The 16758-nt window shown below is 28.6% G+C and overlaps 1 protein-coding gene across 3 annotated transcripts in view; it reads right to left on the bottom strand.

Moving 5' to 3' along the window:
* The window catches only part of LOC105226235 (putative inorganic phosphate cotransporter), a 30262-nt gene extending 13704 nt beyond the window's left edge, over window positions 1-16558 (bottom strand). The window contains exons 1-2 of one of the 3 annotated variants that reach the window (XM_011205063.3): window positions 16402-16558; window positions 12996-13267 (exon numbers count right to left, since the gene is read on the bottom strand). In XM_011205063.3, the coding sequence (XP_011203365.2) occupies window positions 12996-13080 (85 nt within the window). In that variant the 5' untranslated portion in view covers window positions 13081-13267; window positions 16402-16558. Of the gene's footprint in view, window positions 1-12995; window positions 13268-13496; window positions 13751-16401 lie in introns of those variants that run through there. The other 2 variants (XM_049452956.1, XM_049452957.1) reach the window with 2 other exon arrangements.
* Window positions 16559-16758: the final 200 nt, after the last annotated feature.

Raw genomic sequence — 16758 nt, forward strand, 5'->3', positions numbered from 1 at the left:
CCAACAATAGAATTAAAGATTGAACATAAATTTATAAGGTTTTTGATAGATACGGGGTCTTCTGTTAGTTTAATTAAGCCCCAAGTTCTTAGTAGTAGAATCGTTGAAGTTGAACCAATATTATTAAAAACAGTTACAGGAAAGGTATTACTTAAACAAATTCAAGAAGTTTTCGACAATTACCATAACCACAAATTGACGTTTTACGTTTATAATTTTTCCGATAATTACGACGGATTATTAGGCTACAATACACTTCGTCAGCTCAACTCTAAATTCACAAAATAAAAACTATTCATGTACATAAAGCGGAAGTAAACAAACATAAAAGATATGTTAGAACAAAAAATAATTGTGGATATTCCAAACATGGACGAGATACTGGACAAGTTAGGTAGATGTTTATACTTCACGACAATTGATTTGGCGCAAGGATTCCATCAAATCGAAATGGATCCAATAGATAGACAAAAACTACACAAAATGGCCACTTCGAATTTGTATTTATATGGCAGAAAGTTCTTAATAAATAGTGATCATCGCCCTCTACAATGGTTACATAATTTAAAAGAGCCAAATGCAAAACTGCAACGGTGGAAGATTAGGTTGAATGAATACGATTTTGATATCAAATACATTCCTGGTAAAGAAAATCATGTTGCCGATGCGCTATCTCGCGTTAAAATTGAAGAATGTAACGTTAATGAAGTAACTGCTTCGAATGTAGCCACAATCCATTCCGCTGACGAAGACTCCGGTGAGTTTATTAGAATTGCCGAAAGGCCATTAAACGTATTCAGAAACCAACTTAAACTAATAAGATCTAACCAAAATTGTACAAACACATGCAAAATATTTTCTAACAATCTTACTACTATAACTTATACGGCACTAACAACTGAGTTTATAAAGGACATAATTAAAACTTATTTATTAAACAAAAATACAACAATACTTATGACAGACGACGACGACTTTATACAATTGCAAAACATTTATAATAGACTGATCACTTCAAACAGATTTAAAATTTACCGAACCATGAAGGAATTAGAAAATATTGAAGATTATTCGGACTTCAAATCAAAAGTAATAGAAATTCACCTCGAAGGATTGCATCAGGGAATTGAAAAAGTTGCAAATTGCTTCAAGCAAAAATATTACCACCCTAATTACGTTAAGGAGATAACTAAAATAATTAATGAATGTGAGTTATGCAACCATTGCAAACGACCATATACGCCTCCTGTGTATGAGACTCGAGAAAAGTTTGTAGTAGACTTCTCTCCTAAAGATTTATCAATAATGTTAGCATAAAGCAGTGGTGTCAACAATTTGTCTAACTGATTTATGTTTACATAAACTAATATTAAAATTTCACTTATATATACATATATATAAATAAGCTTATGCAATTTTAACTATCTATCGTCTTAAATTTAGCTTCATCTAAACTAAAGTGGCTTATCAAAATGTTTGATATTTTTATTACACTCAACAGAGAACTTGCTAAATTTAGATAGGCCATTTCATTAATAATCTGCAATATATATTATATAATATATAATGTGTTTATGCAGAGAAACAAAATAAAACAGAAAAACATTAAGCGCCAATTATGTTTGACTTTGAAGTTTGGAATTGCGTTTGAGCTTAAGTTGATAATGTCATTATCAGAATTCGGCTTATCATTTTTATTTTCTATCCAAGCCAAAAAAAAAGATGTTCAGCAGACGCCCGACTCATAATTTATTTTACTTCTTAATGATAATAAAATTAAATAGGGGAAAAATTTAGAGATTAGACAATCAATGACTTAAAGCAATCACTCAAAAATAAAATGCAATTAAAATTTTTTTAGATCTTTCAACGTGTCTTAGTTCGCTTACATTCCCTGCAATTATTTATTAAATGAGTTTGTGGAATTTCATGCAGTAAAATTTTCTAAGAAACGGAAATATGAAAATAAGATCAAAAAAAGTTGTTGATCGCTGCCTATATGTGGTATACTCGGTATATACATATATTGAAATGAACTATATACAGCAATATGCTGTCTGGCTGCGTCGCTTTTTTCCCATCAAATTTTCAGCCACTTTTTCCTTATTTTATATTATAAACCCTAGTTCAAGTAAATGAAGATTCGAATTTCCAGACATCTCGATTCAATAGAGCCTCGTTTTTTAGATGTGTCGATTTTTCAATAAAAGTTGGAAGCATCACCACATTCAACATTTTTTTATGAAAGAAAAATGTGCAGATAATGTTATTTTCAAATTCTTTCAAAGCTGTTCTAACTCAACCAATAGCATTTTTAACTGTAGCTCATCCAAAATAAAATTTTTTTGAACAATTTTAAAATATTTCTAACAAGTAATCTAATAACTATTAGCAAATATATAAACTGAAAGCTACTAAATATCAGCATTCATCATTTTAAGCTTTACAAATTATACATTAGTACGGCAACGCTATTTTTTGGAATATTAAACCGTTAAAAACTGAACTTAAAGCTCTCAAATGAAAACTGGCAGCTACAATATAAACAAATATAGCTCTTTAACTGCTGCTTTACGAAACTGTTAGCTAAAGCTTGCTATGTTAACTAAAGCTCGCTCTGTTAGCCAAAGCTTCCACCGTTAACTAAAGCTGACTCTGTTAATTAAAGCTCGCTCTGTCACCAAAAGCTCACTCAGTTGACTAAAGCTCACTCTGTTAGTTAAAACTCGCTCTCAGAAAGCTTCAAGTTCATAACGAAGCTTTTCACATTAAACACATGTTTGAGCACAGCTGATTTCCAAGCAAATAAGAGCGTAGAACTTAAACAAAAATATGCAATTATCAATGACTGATATATTCACATATTACCGTAACAAATTAAAGCAGTAATGCAAGTAAGCGTTTACTGACACAACAGACTGAGTGAGTAACACATAGAAGTAATAGCGAGAGAGTAGGAAATGCACTGTAGCACTCACGCTTCCCACTTCAGCGTGCTCTTGTAGCGATCATGAAGCGCTAAGGTAATTATGTGAAAAAATGCATATGAATGCGCATATTTTTACATCAAATCATTATAAACAGTTAGCAGCACACTCCCTTCATTTTGACACGCTGGTACTGTCAGCACATTTGGCCGAGTGATTGTGCGCAGGTGTACGAGTACGAGTATGTGCTAATGTTGGGTGTTTGCTGTGGCGCTTGTGTTAGGGCACGCGCACAAGAAAATACATATTTGAATCAATAAAACAGCTGAGATTTCTATTTCATAAGTAATTAGAATGGGAAATTTTTATGTAATTTATTTGCAGGCAATGCACGGTTTTGAAGTAACGGTTGTGAATATTTTGTTTACTTTGCTGATTATATTTTATGTAATTTTTAATTAAGTTGAAGTTGTTAACTTATTCATTAAAATAGAGTTAAATATATCTTTTTTAGTTTTTAAACTTTTTTTAAATTTAAATAAATATTTTTTGTATTAATTTATATTTATTTTTAATTTTTTAGGGAATATTATAATTCAATTTTTTTTAATTTTGGAAATTTTTTGATTTTTTTAAGTTTTATTTTAATATTATTTATTTGCAAATTTTAATTATTATTTAGTTATTAATTTTTGTTAAATTTTTCATTGAAAATATATACATTTATTTAAAAAGTAATCAAAAAAATTATAAAATTTCAAAATAAATTTTAAAATTTTTTTAATTTTTTTAAATTTGATTAAATTTTGAAAATTTGATTTTTTTGTTTTGTAATTATGTTTAATCATTGTTGTAACTTTCCGAATTATTTTTTTATTTTTGCTTATATTAATTAATTTTTTAACAAATTATTATTATTTTTTTTACTATAAACATATGTTTATTAATATTATATATATGTACATATGTATATATATATTATTAGTCGATTTTTCATTACAAAATATATAAAAAATTAGTTAAAAGGTAAACCACAAAAAAAAAACAATTTCAAAATAAATTTACCAATTTCTTTTGTTTTTGAAAATTTTAAAATTTTTTGCATATAAAAATATCTTTTAATTTGATTATTTAACATATTTTTTTGCAATAAAACAAATCACAATTAAATTATATAGCGAAAAATTAAAAGATTTCAAGTATTTTCTAATTTTTTATTCAAAATTTTAACTTGTTAGTAATTTTATTGATTTTTTTTTTAATTTTTCATTAAAAAATATGCACAAAATTACTTAAAAAATTGAAAACATAAAAATTTCCGAAATTTTTTAATTTATTTTTAAGTTTTGTAAATTAATTTAACTAATTTTTGAAATAATTAGTCTTTTTTTCAATTTTAACCATTTTTTTTCAATTTTAACCACTTTTTATCAAAAAATAGGGAATCATATTTTTTATTTACAAACAAATTAATCACAAAAGAATTAAAATATTTTCCAATTTTTAACACACAATTTTAAATTTTTAGTACATTTTGTTCGATTCTTTTATTAAAAAATATCTACAAAATTATTTGAAAGATAAAAAAAAAAATAAAAAATATATTCTAAATAAATTTTCGAAATTTTTCCAAAACAAATATTAAATTTTTTTTATATTTTCCCATTTGTTTGTTGTAATTTTGTTATTATTTGAGACTATTCATTTTTTTGGCATGTAAGAATATTTTACAAACTTTTATATTCAAAACATATTTTTTTTTTATTTACAAAGAAACTAGTCACAATTACCTTTTATAACGAAGAATTGAAAGAACTCAAATATTTCAAAGAAATAAAATATCATGCAAAAAATAAAAAGAATTAATTTTTAAATTTTATATAATTATTACTGCTGTTATTATTATGCATTACTATTATTATTATTTTTTTTTCTTATTTTGTCTTATTATGTATATTCCCTTTGAGGATTGCATAATTTTTTATACTAGTGCACTACAAAGGGTCACTCATTCTCTACTAATATAACCACACTTAAAAGCGTTTGTAATTTTCAACAAAAAAGTATTTTTTGTTTTTTTTTTCTTTACAAATTTATTACAAAAGAGTTAATTTACTGCTTGTTAAACACGCGGAATTTTAAACAATGTTAAAAAAGCGAAGCTTAGCGCCATTAGTGCTCTCTATAGATTTTAGTTTAATTTTTTTTTTTGTTTATTTACAATCATCTGATTTATGTGCTCTAACTTAACTAGTAATAACACAGGAAGCGTCAGTCAAGTTCTGACTCTCAGTATTTCTTTTGCACAAACAGTTTCAGTGTCAGTACTGGGTAGTTTTAGGAATGCCATACGCGAATTCTCGCTCCAATAATTTATTCATACCAAAAGTCATACGTATGTATATATGTATGTGTAAATAAGTTATTGTGACTACATAAATTTCATGGAATAATATAGTGTAATATATGTACTAATAGTATACAACAAACACACGTACGCACATATGGGTATGTACAGCCAATTATTATAGAAGTATGGCGCCAAATATCAACCTTCGGCATAAATTACCAATTCGATCGACGAGACTCATGACGACCACTTGAGGCGAGAAGTGGATACATTGCCAAAGTCACAAACACTCATACATATACACAAATATATATGTATATATAATTGTGCTTAAATTCATGTGATTATATTATATATAGACGCACATATTAATAAATATGTCTAAATATTTAGTAATCATTTTGCTCTTTACAAGACATTAAAAAAGTATGAATTTATTAAAATATAAAATGAACTAAAAGCAGTTACTAATCTTTTACATTGTTACACATTAATGGTTTAATTTATTGTGTAACTTTTATATCATTTAATGCAAATGCTAAACTGGTATTCACTTTTAGTGTCAATTAATTGTACTTGCTTCAAAAATCTTGTCAACTGCCATTTAGGAATGTACTTGTACAAGTATATGCAGCTTTGGAATTTGTGTTAATTTCAAATTATACAATTATTAACTCTTCATCTTTCTTATCTATATACAAGTATGTATTTAGGTAGTTATGGAAATAGTGAATAAATTTAAATAGCTTGGAAAAAAATATGAAAATAATAATAAAATTGAGAAACATTTTAATTCGACTAACTGCAACGAAATTGCGTTAAGCAACGAAAAGCCGTCACGCATCATAAAACGCGTTAACTTCTTGAAAACTTAATTAATTTGAGTTCTTTTGTATTATTTCATTAATGCTTGTGTAATTAAGAATAAAAAAGTTATAGGGTTGCCACCTGTTTGAAAATTTTAAATAAAAATCTTAATATAAAAAACTTTGCAAATTGTAGAGGTTTAACAAAACTTACTGTACAAATAATTTTTTGTGTGGAGGGTTGCCACATATTTACAATTTTTTAATAACCATTTATAGTCATACCAATTCGAGTCTAGAAATCTTACAGTCAAAAAAAATTTTTTTTTTTAAAGAGAGATGCCACTTATTTACAATTATTGAATAAATAGACTTTATATGAAAAAGTTTAAAATTTGAGGAGTTAAGGAAAGCTTATAAATACAAATAAAAAATTTAATTTTTTTTTTTTTAATAAAAAAATTTTGTACAGTATCTTCGAAATGTTTATTTTAACCAAAGTATTTTATATTTTGTTTTTTATAATTTTGATTGTGGAAAAAATATGAAGCTAAAAATACCAAAATCAAAGTTCATTAACTTCAATTACAATACACTAAATAAATTTTACGGTATTAAATTTTATTATTATAGCGATCACTGCTAATCTGTCAGCCGGATTCTCACTGAACGCAATACCGATATTGAAGATACATACATACATATATGTATGTACATCTTTCTTTGCGCTACTGAACTGCGTAAAATTCCACAAGCACGCAGTGGAAATATATATTTCTCGCTGATAATACATGTTGACATGCATTTGTAAAGAAAGAAAATGAAATTTATAGAATATTTGCTATCTTTCAATACTGCTATCAAGCAGTCATTGTATAACAACAACAGCAATGCAATCAGTACGATAAGGACCACCTGTAGGGCAACAGATAAACACAGAAATACATTCATATACATATACAAATACAGTGCATTACCACTTGGCTCGTCAGCATATTTTATATTACAACTGCTGACATATTCTGTTGACAAGCATCTCATGTTAATATTGACATTCGCTGATTACATAGTCATGATGAATTACAGCCAGCAATTAACAGTGATAAATCTTAACAGACTGGCGTCATAAGTGATCCATAAAAATATCTGTCAAGTTTGGATATAAATATGTGAATACTATGCGCTGAATCGGTAGCTCTATATGCAACATTGTTATTAGTGCGTGCATACATACATATGTGCAAACATGCTGTTTCCACTGCGCTGTTAATAAAAGTGCTAATGTAAATAACATTTGCATTTACTTTTTGGCCAGTGATTGTCAACGGGCTGCAATGTTTTTTGGGTGAAAGGCGGTTAAAATTTATTTTGTGTGATTTTAGTTTGGTTTTTTGGTAATTAGAATGTATAGCTCCCCTTCCTCACTAAAGAACGCCCAATATTATTTTTAAATATCACAAATGCTTGCTGCCATAAATTTTCCATTGTACAAATTTTTAGTAATTTTTATCACTGTTTGTGTGTTTGCTTGTGGTGGGAATATATGTAATGACTTGCGAAAGATTTGCAGGGAATTCCGCACAGAACAAGAACAACTGGATATTTGTTCACAAAATTTTACTCATTAGGAAGATTAGTTGAAGATATATTTAGAAAAAAATGTATTATTTTTATTTAATTCTGCGCAACATTGAATTAACAAAAAATCAAAAAAAAAAATTCCAACAGTATTACGAAAATATTTTTTTTAACAAAAAAAAATTGTTGGCATAAACTATTAAATTTATAAAAAAAAGAAAATAAATAAGTTCAGTAAATCAAAAAGGTTTGTCAATTTTAAGCATAATTTTATGTTTATGAAGTTATTTATTCATATTTTTCAAAAATCTATTGACGTTTTACATTCTTCAATAACTTAATGGGCCAACTTGCTTAACATTTATTTTTATTTTTTTCGAGTATTTAATACATTTGCGTATATTTATAACTCCGCCGTTTTGCCAAGCAATCAACAACCCATAATTGTGTACCGCATTTCATTAACCAATAAATATTTGCACTACCAAAAATACGAATTTCTTTTTTGGCGTGTTATCTATTTTCGGTTAGCCACATCGCAGGCCATCAATTAACACCTGCTGTCGCCAAAACTGCTGATTTCTTCATTTTTGATGACTTTGTGATAGTACTTCACTTAATGCATATTGGATATTTGATAAGCTAATAGCTGGCGTAAATAACTTGTATACATAAATCTTATCGAAAAATATAGACATCTATCAAAGACGATTTTTTTTATATATTTGTTCATTCATTTTTCGTGCACGCTTATAAAAAAGTTGTAAATTGAGCGTTAGCTGTGTCTGAGTGGAAAACGTGCTGGCAGATGATAAAATTTGATAATTGGTGTTTAAATCTGGTCTGCGTAATGATTTTATAGTCAAATAATTGCTGTCTATTTTTGCGCAGTAGGCATACTAAAAAAATTTCGATTTTTGCCTAGTCACTGGAGCTGAAAAAACCTTTTTTTACGAGAAATTAGGTGGAAATATGTAAAAATTATAAATAATGAAGTCAAATTCAGCTAGGATAGATATGTTGTGAAACCAAATTAAGTAAATCAAATTCGAGACTCGAACTAGATTTTCGATTTTATGTGGGTAAATTGGAAATATTAACTTCATCCACCTCAAATGGCTGTGCATTTCAAACTAAAAACATTCGAAACTCGAACAAATTCTTCAGCGTTTTGAATTTAGCTCAAATATCGAGTCTTGAGTACCAGCAAACGAACTAGACTAAAGCTATTTCAACAAATTCGGTTAAAATTATTCGAGACTCGAATACATTTTTGGTTCCGTTAACTTTGCGAAGCTACATAATTTAAGTCAGCTTAAGCTGTTATCACACAAAAAATTATCGAGTATCGAAAAGCCAGCTTTTTTACATTGCATCACACTACAAAACGAGAAGGGACTACAATACACATAATTACAATAATATTTTCATTTCTATATAATTAATTACTTTTATTCCATTTGTTTGACATTTAATTGTTGCTTACAGCACCCTATGCAAATTAAATTTATTTTGCTTTCAAAAAGTAGCACAACAAATACTTACATGTATATAGATAATAAAAATTATATTTCTTGTTTCAGTTTTTTCCCGTTTTTTACACTCCCCATTGAAAGATATTCAAATCAAAGCACTGGCTGCGCAAATATAACAGTTCAACTAACTAGACATGCAGGCTATGTATTAATTAACTGCTTCCTGCCACTGTTTGCTCATAAATATGTAACGATTTGGCTTGTGAAATATTTGCTGGTTTAACCGTAATACAGTCTAAATATATATATGTGTGGCTAAAACCTGTCTAAAACAACATTTGCGAATTGTGGAGGGGTCTTACTTTCCTCTAGGTGGAAATATGTGAAAATATTCTAAATATTTTGAAGTCTAAATTTCTTGTGATGAAAAGAAAAATTCAAAAAATTGCTTATCATTTATGCCTACACACATCAGCCACTATTTATATGTATTTATGTGTGTGCGTAATACAAAAAAAGAATGCAAAATCTTGTCTTTGGCCGAATTGTCTACGAATTTGCATACACGCGTTTTAGCCATTCACAAAATCGAGGGAATCACCAACGTCTGTATATGTACATACAGACATACAATATCTGCGAAAAAACCCATATCAAGTGGTACCATCGTCACAAGCACCGCTCTACAGCGGTGAATTAGCAAAAAAATCTGCTTGAATATTTTAATGCATTTGCAGTTTGTTAGACCAAACGAATAGGATTTCTTTGCGCGTCAGACGCCACTTGGCAGCTATATAGACACACGCACTTAAAAAGGTAAATAAATAAACTTTTAATATGCAGCGACTAATGCGCTGTTAATGTATACCATCAATGTATGCGTTTATGTGTTGACAGCTAAAACTAAGTAGGCTTGAAAAGTGGTGCACGAAGGCGCCAGCAGCACACTTCAATTTGACAATTTTCCAGGCCAAGTACAAAAGCGTTTTTCCAGGTCATGTAATACCTGTACGAGTTTGCCAATTATTATTATAATTTTTTTTCTTTGGTTTTTCTGTCTGATTTTTTGAGTATCTGTTACCAAGCGTTTATTTTCACATGTATATTTGCATTTTACTACGCAAAGCAGGCCGATTTTGAAATCTACGCATATTCATAAACTCAATGGCTGTTAAGTGGTTTTCGCAGAATAGGAAATAAGTTTAAACAAAAAAAAACAACATTTATGAAAAAGCATGTGATTTTTTTTAATAATGGTGAATCGTGTCAGTAAGATAATATGCTAAGAGTTCGTTGAAGTCAAATATTTTAATTGAGCAATAGATAAAGCTGAAATGTTAGTTAATGTTGGAAATAATTAAGTGTTTCCTTATTTAATTATGGCTGCTGTTAGTTAACATAACAGCGCTTAAATATACATATTTGAGCAAAGTGGTTATTATGTATGTCGGTATATTATTAACTAAAATGGCTTAGATTTTAAAAATAAGTTCAGGTGTTTTTCTTTTTATGTTCTTGTGTTATATGTTAGTTAACATAACATCATTTTAAAAGAAATTATGTTAAATAAATTGGTTGAATATTTTACATTTTGCCTCCAATTCTCTGGTCATAACAGTAGTTGGTTAACATAACATGAATTATCTGTTTGCTGAGTACAGTGAAATTAAAATTTAGGAAATTTGACTTTATTTTAATAAATTTATAATCAATAACTATATATGTTAAATGTTTGCACAATAAGTCAGGTATGCTTAAACTACCTGAAAATGATTTCGTAAATATTTTTTTATTAATATAATAATAATATGAAAAATTAATTATTTTATCAGCATCATTATTTTATTTTGATCTACTTTTTTAAAGAAATTTATTAACAAGATTTTTTTTTAATTTTAAATATTTTTAATTAAAAGTTAACTCTTTTCAAACACTTGGAAATTTTTCGTAGAAATTCATGTCTTAAAATTTTTTTTTTATTAAAAATAATATATTTTTTCTAATAAGTCAGCTGTTTTAAAATTTTATATTTTTGCTCATTTTTTCTCTCCTCTAACCGTAATTAGTTTTATATAACAAATTTGTTATAGAACTATTAACTAAAACACAAGTTAGCACTTAAATTTGTTTAGGATTAAATAAGCAATAAACTTTAAAACGTGTAAGTAAAACAAAAGCAACAGAGTTTATGGGCTGAGAGAAAACACTCACTTTAGCACAGTATACATGACTGTAGTAATTACAAGTGTTATATTTCGTGTTTAGACACGTATTTATATTACACATAGATATGCATACATATGTATATGTAAACCATATGTGCATACATAAGTATTGTTTTAACATCTAAGCTAAGTAAATAAGTTATTTTCTAATAACAACAAATGCATTAATAAACAAAAATTTTATAAGCATTTTTTTGAAGAAATAAAAAAAAATTCAAATTGATTGAATTAAAAAAAATTAATATCATCAGTTTTTTAAATTTTAGTGAATATTAACAGCAAAATATATTTTTTAAAACTTCTAGTGGTTAAAATAAAAAAAAATTTACTAATAAAATGAAATTAAAACAAGTTGCCTCTGTAAAATATACTCTTAAATTTATACAATATTGATTTTTTTAATTCTTAATGTAAAAATTCTTAGAAAATATTTTCTTTTAACAATTTCTAAGGTATAAACTTTGGAAAAGCAAAAAAAAAAACAATTTAAAATTTCAAATAAAATTTATTTTTATACATACATATGTATGTATGTATATGCTATATAACCATCACAAATTAAACCCCCTTAATAATATTGTTAATGCATTTGCTTTCATTTTATTATTGATATTTGTTTACATTGCCTGATTCGCTTTCGTAAAGTGCAAAGTATCGTGCAACTACTGGTTAAATATTTTTAGAAAATGGCAACACGTATAAATTATATGAATTTAATAACGGCTATTAAAAACAAATTAAATAAAATCCATATTTATACTAACTAAATATTGATATACTTTGAAATCACCACAATAACCTTTGGTCAATCAATATATTTAACATTTATGGTTTATCATTCTATAAATGACCGTGAAATCACTCATCATGTTCAATAATTTTTTTTATTTTTATTTGTTTTCATTTTTAATTTTGTTAATAGCATACCATTCAATTTGCTACTTTTAATTTGAATATTTTTGGACGAGCATGACTAGTCAAATTTGTTTGATTTCGAATTTCATAAAAGCATGTCAGTAGAGCATTTGGCGTATGGTAAGTATTTTACCCTTGCATTGCAGACGCAATGCATTTCTTATTATAGAGTGGAAGAGCGGAATTTTTTTGGCAATATTATTAATTTTTTCATGGCATCTTTTTATGAAATCACGTAGATGATGAGTGATCACATGACCACTCCGCGGACATCGTTTTGACTCAATTGAAGATATAAAAGCTGAATCGAAAAAGGCTCTGATGGCCATCACGGCGAAGTATTTTTCCAAGTGCTATGATTACTGGAAAATTCGTGGCATAAGTATATTGCAGCGGGAGGGAATTATTTTGAAGGAGATGAAATGGACAAAATTCACCTTTCAATTCGATCACAATAGTATTCGCAAATTTCACAAAATAGGGGTATGATCTCACACTAAGCAAATTTATTACATTAATTAATTATATTTATGTTTATGATAGCTGCTCAGCCTGCTGAACCACTAAACATTGGTGATTCCCATAAGAATATACTAAACATTTTCGACTAACAAAATTAAAAAAAATATGAATATGCGCCTCTTGCAAGTAGTTAATCCCCTTTTTCATATACTTTAAAAGCATTTACATTAGCAATAAGAAATCAAATCTCTACTTACATGCACCCTTTGCGACCACTTCGCTGTCATCTTTGGGCGCGTTGTCCACGTTGCCGCTTGTAGGCCAGATTTTTTTCACCGTCATTTTGTTCGCTTCGGTTTTGCTGCGCGCTCGCTGGTTGTGACACTTGAAATCGACACGGAATGATCGTTTGAAATATTTGCTTCTGTGCAAATACTGCTGTGTTTGTGTTTTTTCAGTGGCTTAAATATTTATTGTTGTAAATTATTTGTTTGCTGCTATAATATGTATGTGCTTAACGCCGTTTACACTAAAAAAAAAACAATAAAAAATATATTATTACTTTCATGCGACACTTGTAATGTTTTTTCAACTTTTTTTTTAAATTTTTTTGTTGTAATTTGCTACAATTAATAGCAAAACACATGCGCTGGCCGCTAGTAAATGTCAATTAAAATGTTAAATTATTTTTGCGTTTCAGCGTTTTTCTACTTTTTTGTTTGTTTTCATTTGTTTTTTGGTGTTTTTGTGCAACTAACATATTTTTAATCACTAGTTTAATCGTTGCGCCGCTTTTGTGCGCGTCTAATGCGAGCGATTCTTTGTTTGTTTCGCTTCGTTTGGCGTGTGAGCGTGCTTCGCCCGCTTAGCGTTGCATTCAGACACTTAATGAACGGTTTTTGCGAAGCGCGAACGCGAGCGCCAGCGTCAGCCAACAAACCACAAGGCCGACTTTCTAATGCGGACGCAATTTGCTGGCGATGACGGCGACAAGTGGATGCACTCGCTCCGCCAACGGACCAGCTGTTCGATCTTTGTTGTTGTTGTGCTGCGCGGCGCGGCGTGACGCGGCGTGTTTGCGCGCTCTCAATTGTACTGTCTGTCTGTCGAGCTGTGTCTCCACCTGTCTACTTGGCTTAATTTGTGTTTGTTCTGCTTATTATCTTTTTTTTATTGTTAAAGGCATTTATTTGTTTGCTTCTTTGTGGGCATTTCGCGAGCTTTAATCAGACAGCAAGGTGCTTATATTTGTATTGAGTGTGTAGAGTTTATTGTCAACAGCGTGCACCTGTTCTTCCCGTTGACCATTTTGGTCGCTGGGTGTTGAGAAGTGAGTGCAACGTGCTGCAGCGCCAGTGGTGATCCAAAAGCGTTAGTGTGAAATATAGCGTTGAATACTTTTCTTGCTGAAATGCAACTTGGGTTAAGAATAATTAAAGGGATGAGAGTGTTTTTGGAGCGTATGGAGTTGCTGTTTGCTTGCTGTGTTATTAAGAAAGTCGCGAAAATTCTAGACAAATTAAAAGACTTTGATATAGGGATTACCTAATTCTTTTCAATTCATTTTCTACTTTAAGTGTGAAATTATTAAAATTTTGGAAAAAAAAATGTTTAATAAAAATTTCCAAATTTAAAATGAGAAACATTGAAAAAAAAAAATTAAACAAAAAAAAATAATTTTTTAAACCACTTTCTTATGAAATAGTCAAGTATTCTGAAGAATTAAAATTTTGTTTTTGAAATTTTGTATCTAAGATTTTAAAAACTGTGTACATATATTTTACTTATGTGCTATATGAATACATACATACATACATATGTTATTTTTATTTAAACATTTCAGTTTTCACATTTTAATTTCCGACTTTAGGTGTATTTTACATGAATCAATGATTCTCAGAAATTTTGAAATTAAAAAGGATATTTATTTAAATATTTGATCAAATATTAAAAAAAAATCTAATATTTTCTCCGAGATTCTGGGGAATTCGTAATTTCAAGTAGTATTTTTCTGTACCTCTTACTTTGAAAAAATTAAAAAAAAATTTCAAAATATTTAAGTTTTCAAAAACTGTATACCGTTATACATTTTTTTGCTATGTTCCGTTATTTTAACATTTTTTTGCTCCATTTTTGGCGTCGGTCTTCGAAAAGCGACATTTCCTACTTTAAAAGCGAAATTTTTGAAAAAAAAAAATTAATGGATTGCTCCCTATTTTACATAAATCAGGTATTATCTTCAAAAAGTTACATTTCTTTTTTATGAGTGAAGTTTTTGATTTTGCTTTATTAAAAAATTACATTTTTTGAAAAACATGGAAGATATTTTACATAAATCGAAGATTCTCAGGAAATTTGATTTTTTAAAAAAATCCCTTTGATTTTTGTCTAAATGAAGGTTTGTTAAGAATTTTAATTTTTTTAACCAAATTAAAAAAAAAAAATTATTCGATCTAAAATTTAAGGTAATGCAAATAAAAAAATCATGATTTCAAAATTCCTGACAATTTTATTTATTAAAAAGTCCATAAACTTTTTTCTATTTTTTTTTCTAATGCCAATTATTCGACCTAAATAATGCTTTGAAGTATTGACGTTCTTGACAATAGCCGCTCAGTTTGGTAGCTCAACGTGAAAATTCACACTGTCTGACAGCGTCAATACCTGTAAGCACGCAATTGACGTATTTGGGGAAAATCCATACGGGATCAATGAAACTTCATTGCGGCGCCAAAATGTAACTATTCTGACCGGCTTTTGCATAAAATCATAATTTAATCAAATTTTTTTGAGCATACGGAATCATTATTTTATTGGGCATAAAGAATTAGTTTTTGAGGCCATCAAAAATATACAAAAAGTTTACAGTTGCCATGAACGTCTGATATCAAAGGAAGCTAATGCTGTTTAGTTAATCCCTTTTTTCTATCAAACTACTTTTTGTGACATTATTCGAAGAGCAAAGCATATGTTGAAAGTCCTCTGAACACTCACGAACTTGAGGTAAACACTTGTGCTTTGATGAGTTACAGACAGAAGTAAGGCAAGTCACAAGAAAAAAAATGACTTCAATGAGAAATCGGAAATATATATGAACATATTTAAAAGGCAATTTCCTTCACCAGCAAATGCAAACTGGGACTTGGGTTGGAGCTACCACAAACAATAAGTGTAATTAGTGAGTATATTTTAAGCAATAACTCCGGGAGTGCTAACTCTTAAGCTGGCTTGCAACCATTGAACGTATTTTTATATATTTTTGGAATACATGCACAAAATACAGATACACAAATCAAATCAGTCCCTTTGTATTTTTATTTATTTTACAACTTTTATTTATATATTCTTGCATATGTTAATTTCAAAACAAGTTTTCAGTACTTTTCCAATGCATTACTTTTCGTTCACATAAAGTTTAATAATTACAGCAAACTTTTTACGCTTAACAGATCAAAACACGCAGATTTTAATTGCTGCATTCACAGTTATATTATTTTTTATGCATTATAATATTCATTATAATATTTTTCACAGAGTCCATAAATCATTTGCTTGCTATAGTTCAACTAGTTTCCTTAAAAGCCTGTGCCAACACTAGCAAACACTGAAACTTAAAATAAAACACACACAAAAAAATTGAGAAACCAAAAACAAAACACTCACTTTATGAACGAACGTTTTGTGTTTAAATATTATTCCGTTATTACGTTGCGTTTAATTCCGTATTCAATTACTCTTACGTTAAGCCATATATAGACGTGTTCCATGCGACAATTTCAAGCCAACTAAGCGAAGCGTTAACATAACTATTTCATTTATACTTATATTTAATTTACTTCGCTCCTCAGGCATATCGGGCGGTACTTGAAAATTACACTCAAACCAACCGTACATATGTACGTAGCCACATAAGTGGGTATATCGATATTAAAGCGCAAGCAACAGATAGTCGCAGCAACAGTAGCATTACCAATACAATTACAAATCAAATACGAATATAGTACGACCGAAAGTAATGTA

Source organism: Bactrocera dorsalis, chromosome 3 (genome assembly GCF_023373825.1).
Source record: "Bactrocera dorsalis isolate Fly_Bdor chromosome 3, ASM2337382v1, whole genome shotgun sequence".
NCBI classification, from domain to species: domain Eukaryota; kingdom Metazoa; phylum Arthropoda; class Insecta; order Diptera; family Tephritidae; genus Bactrocera; species Bactrocera dorsalis.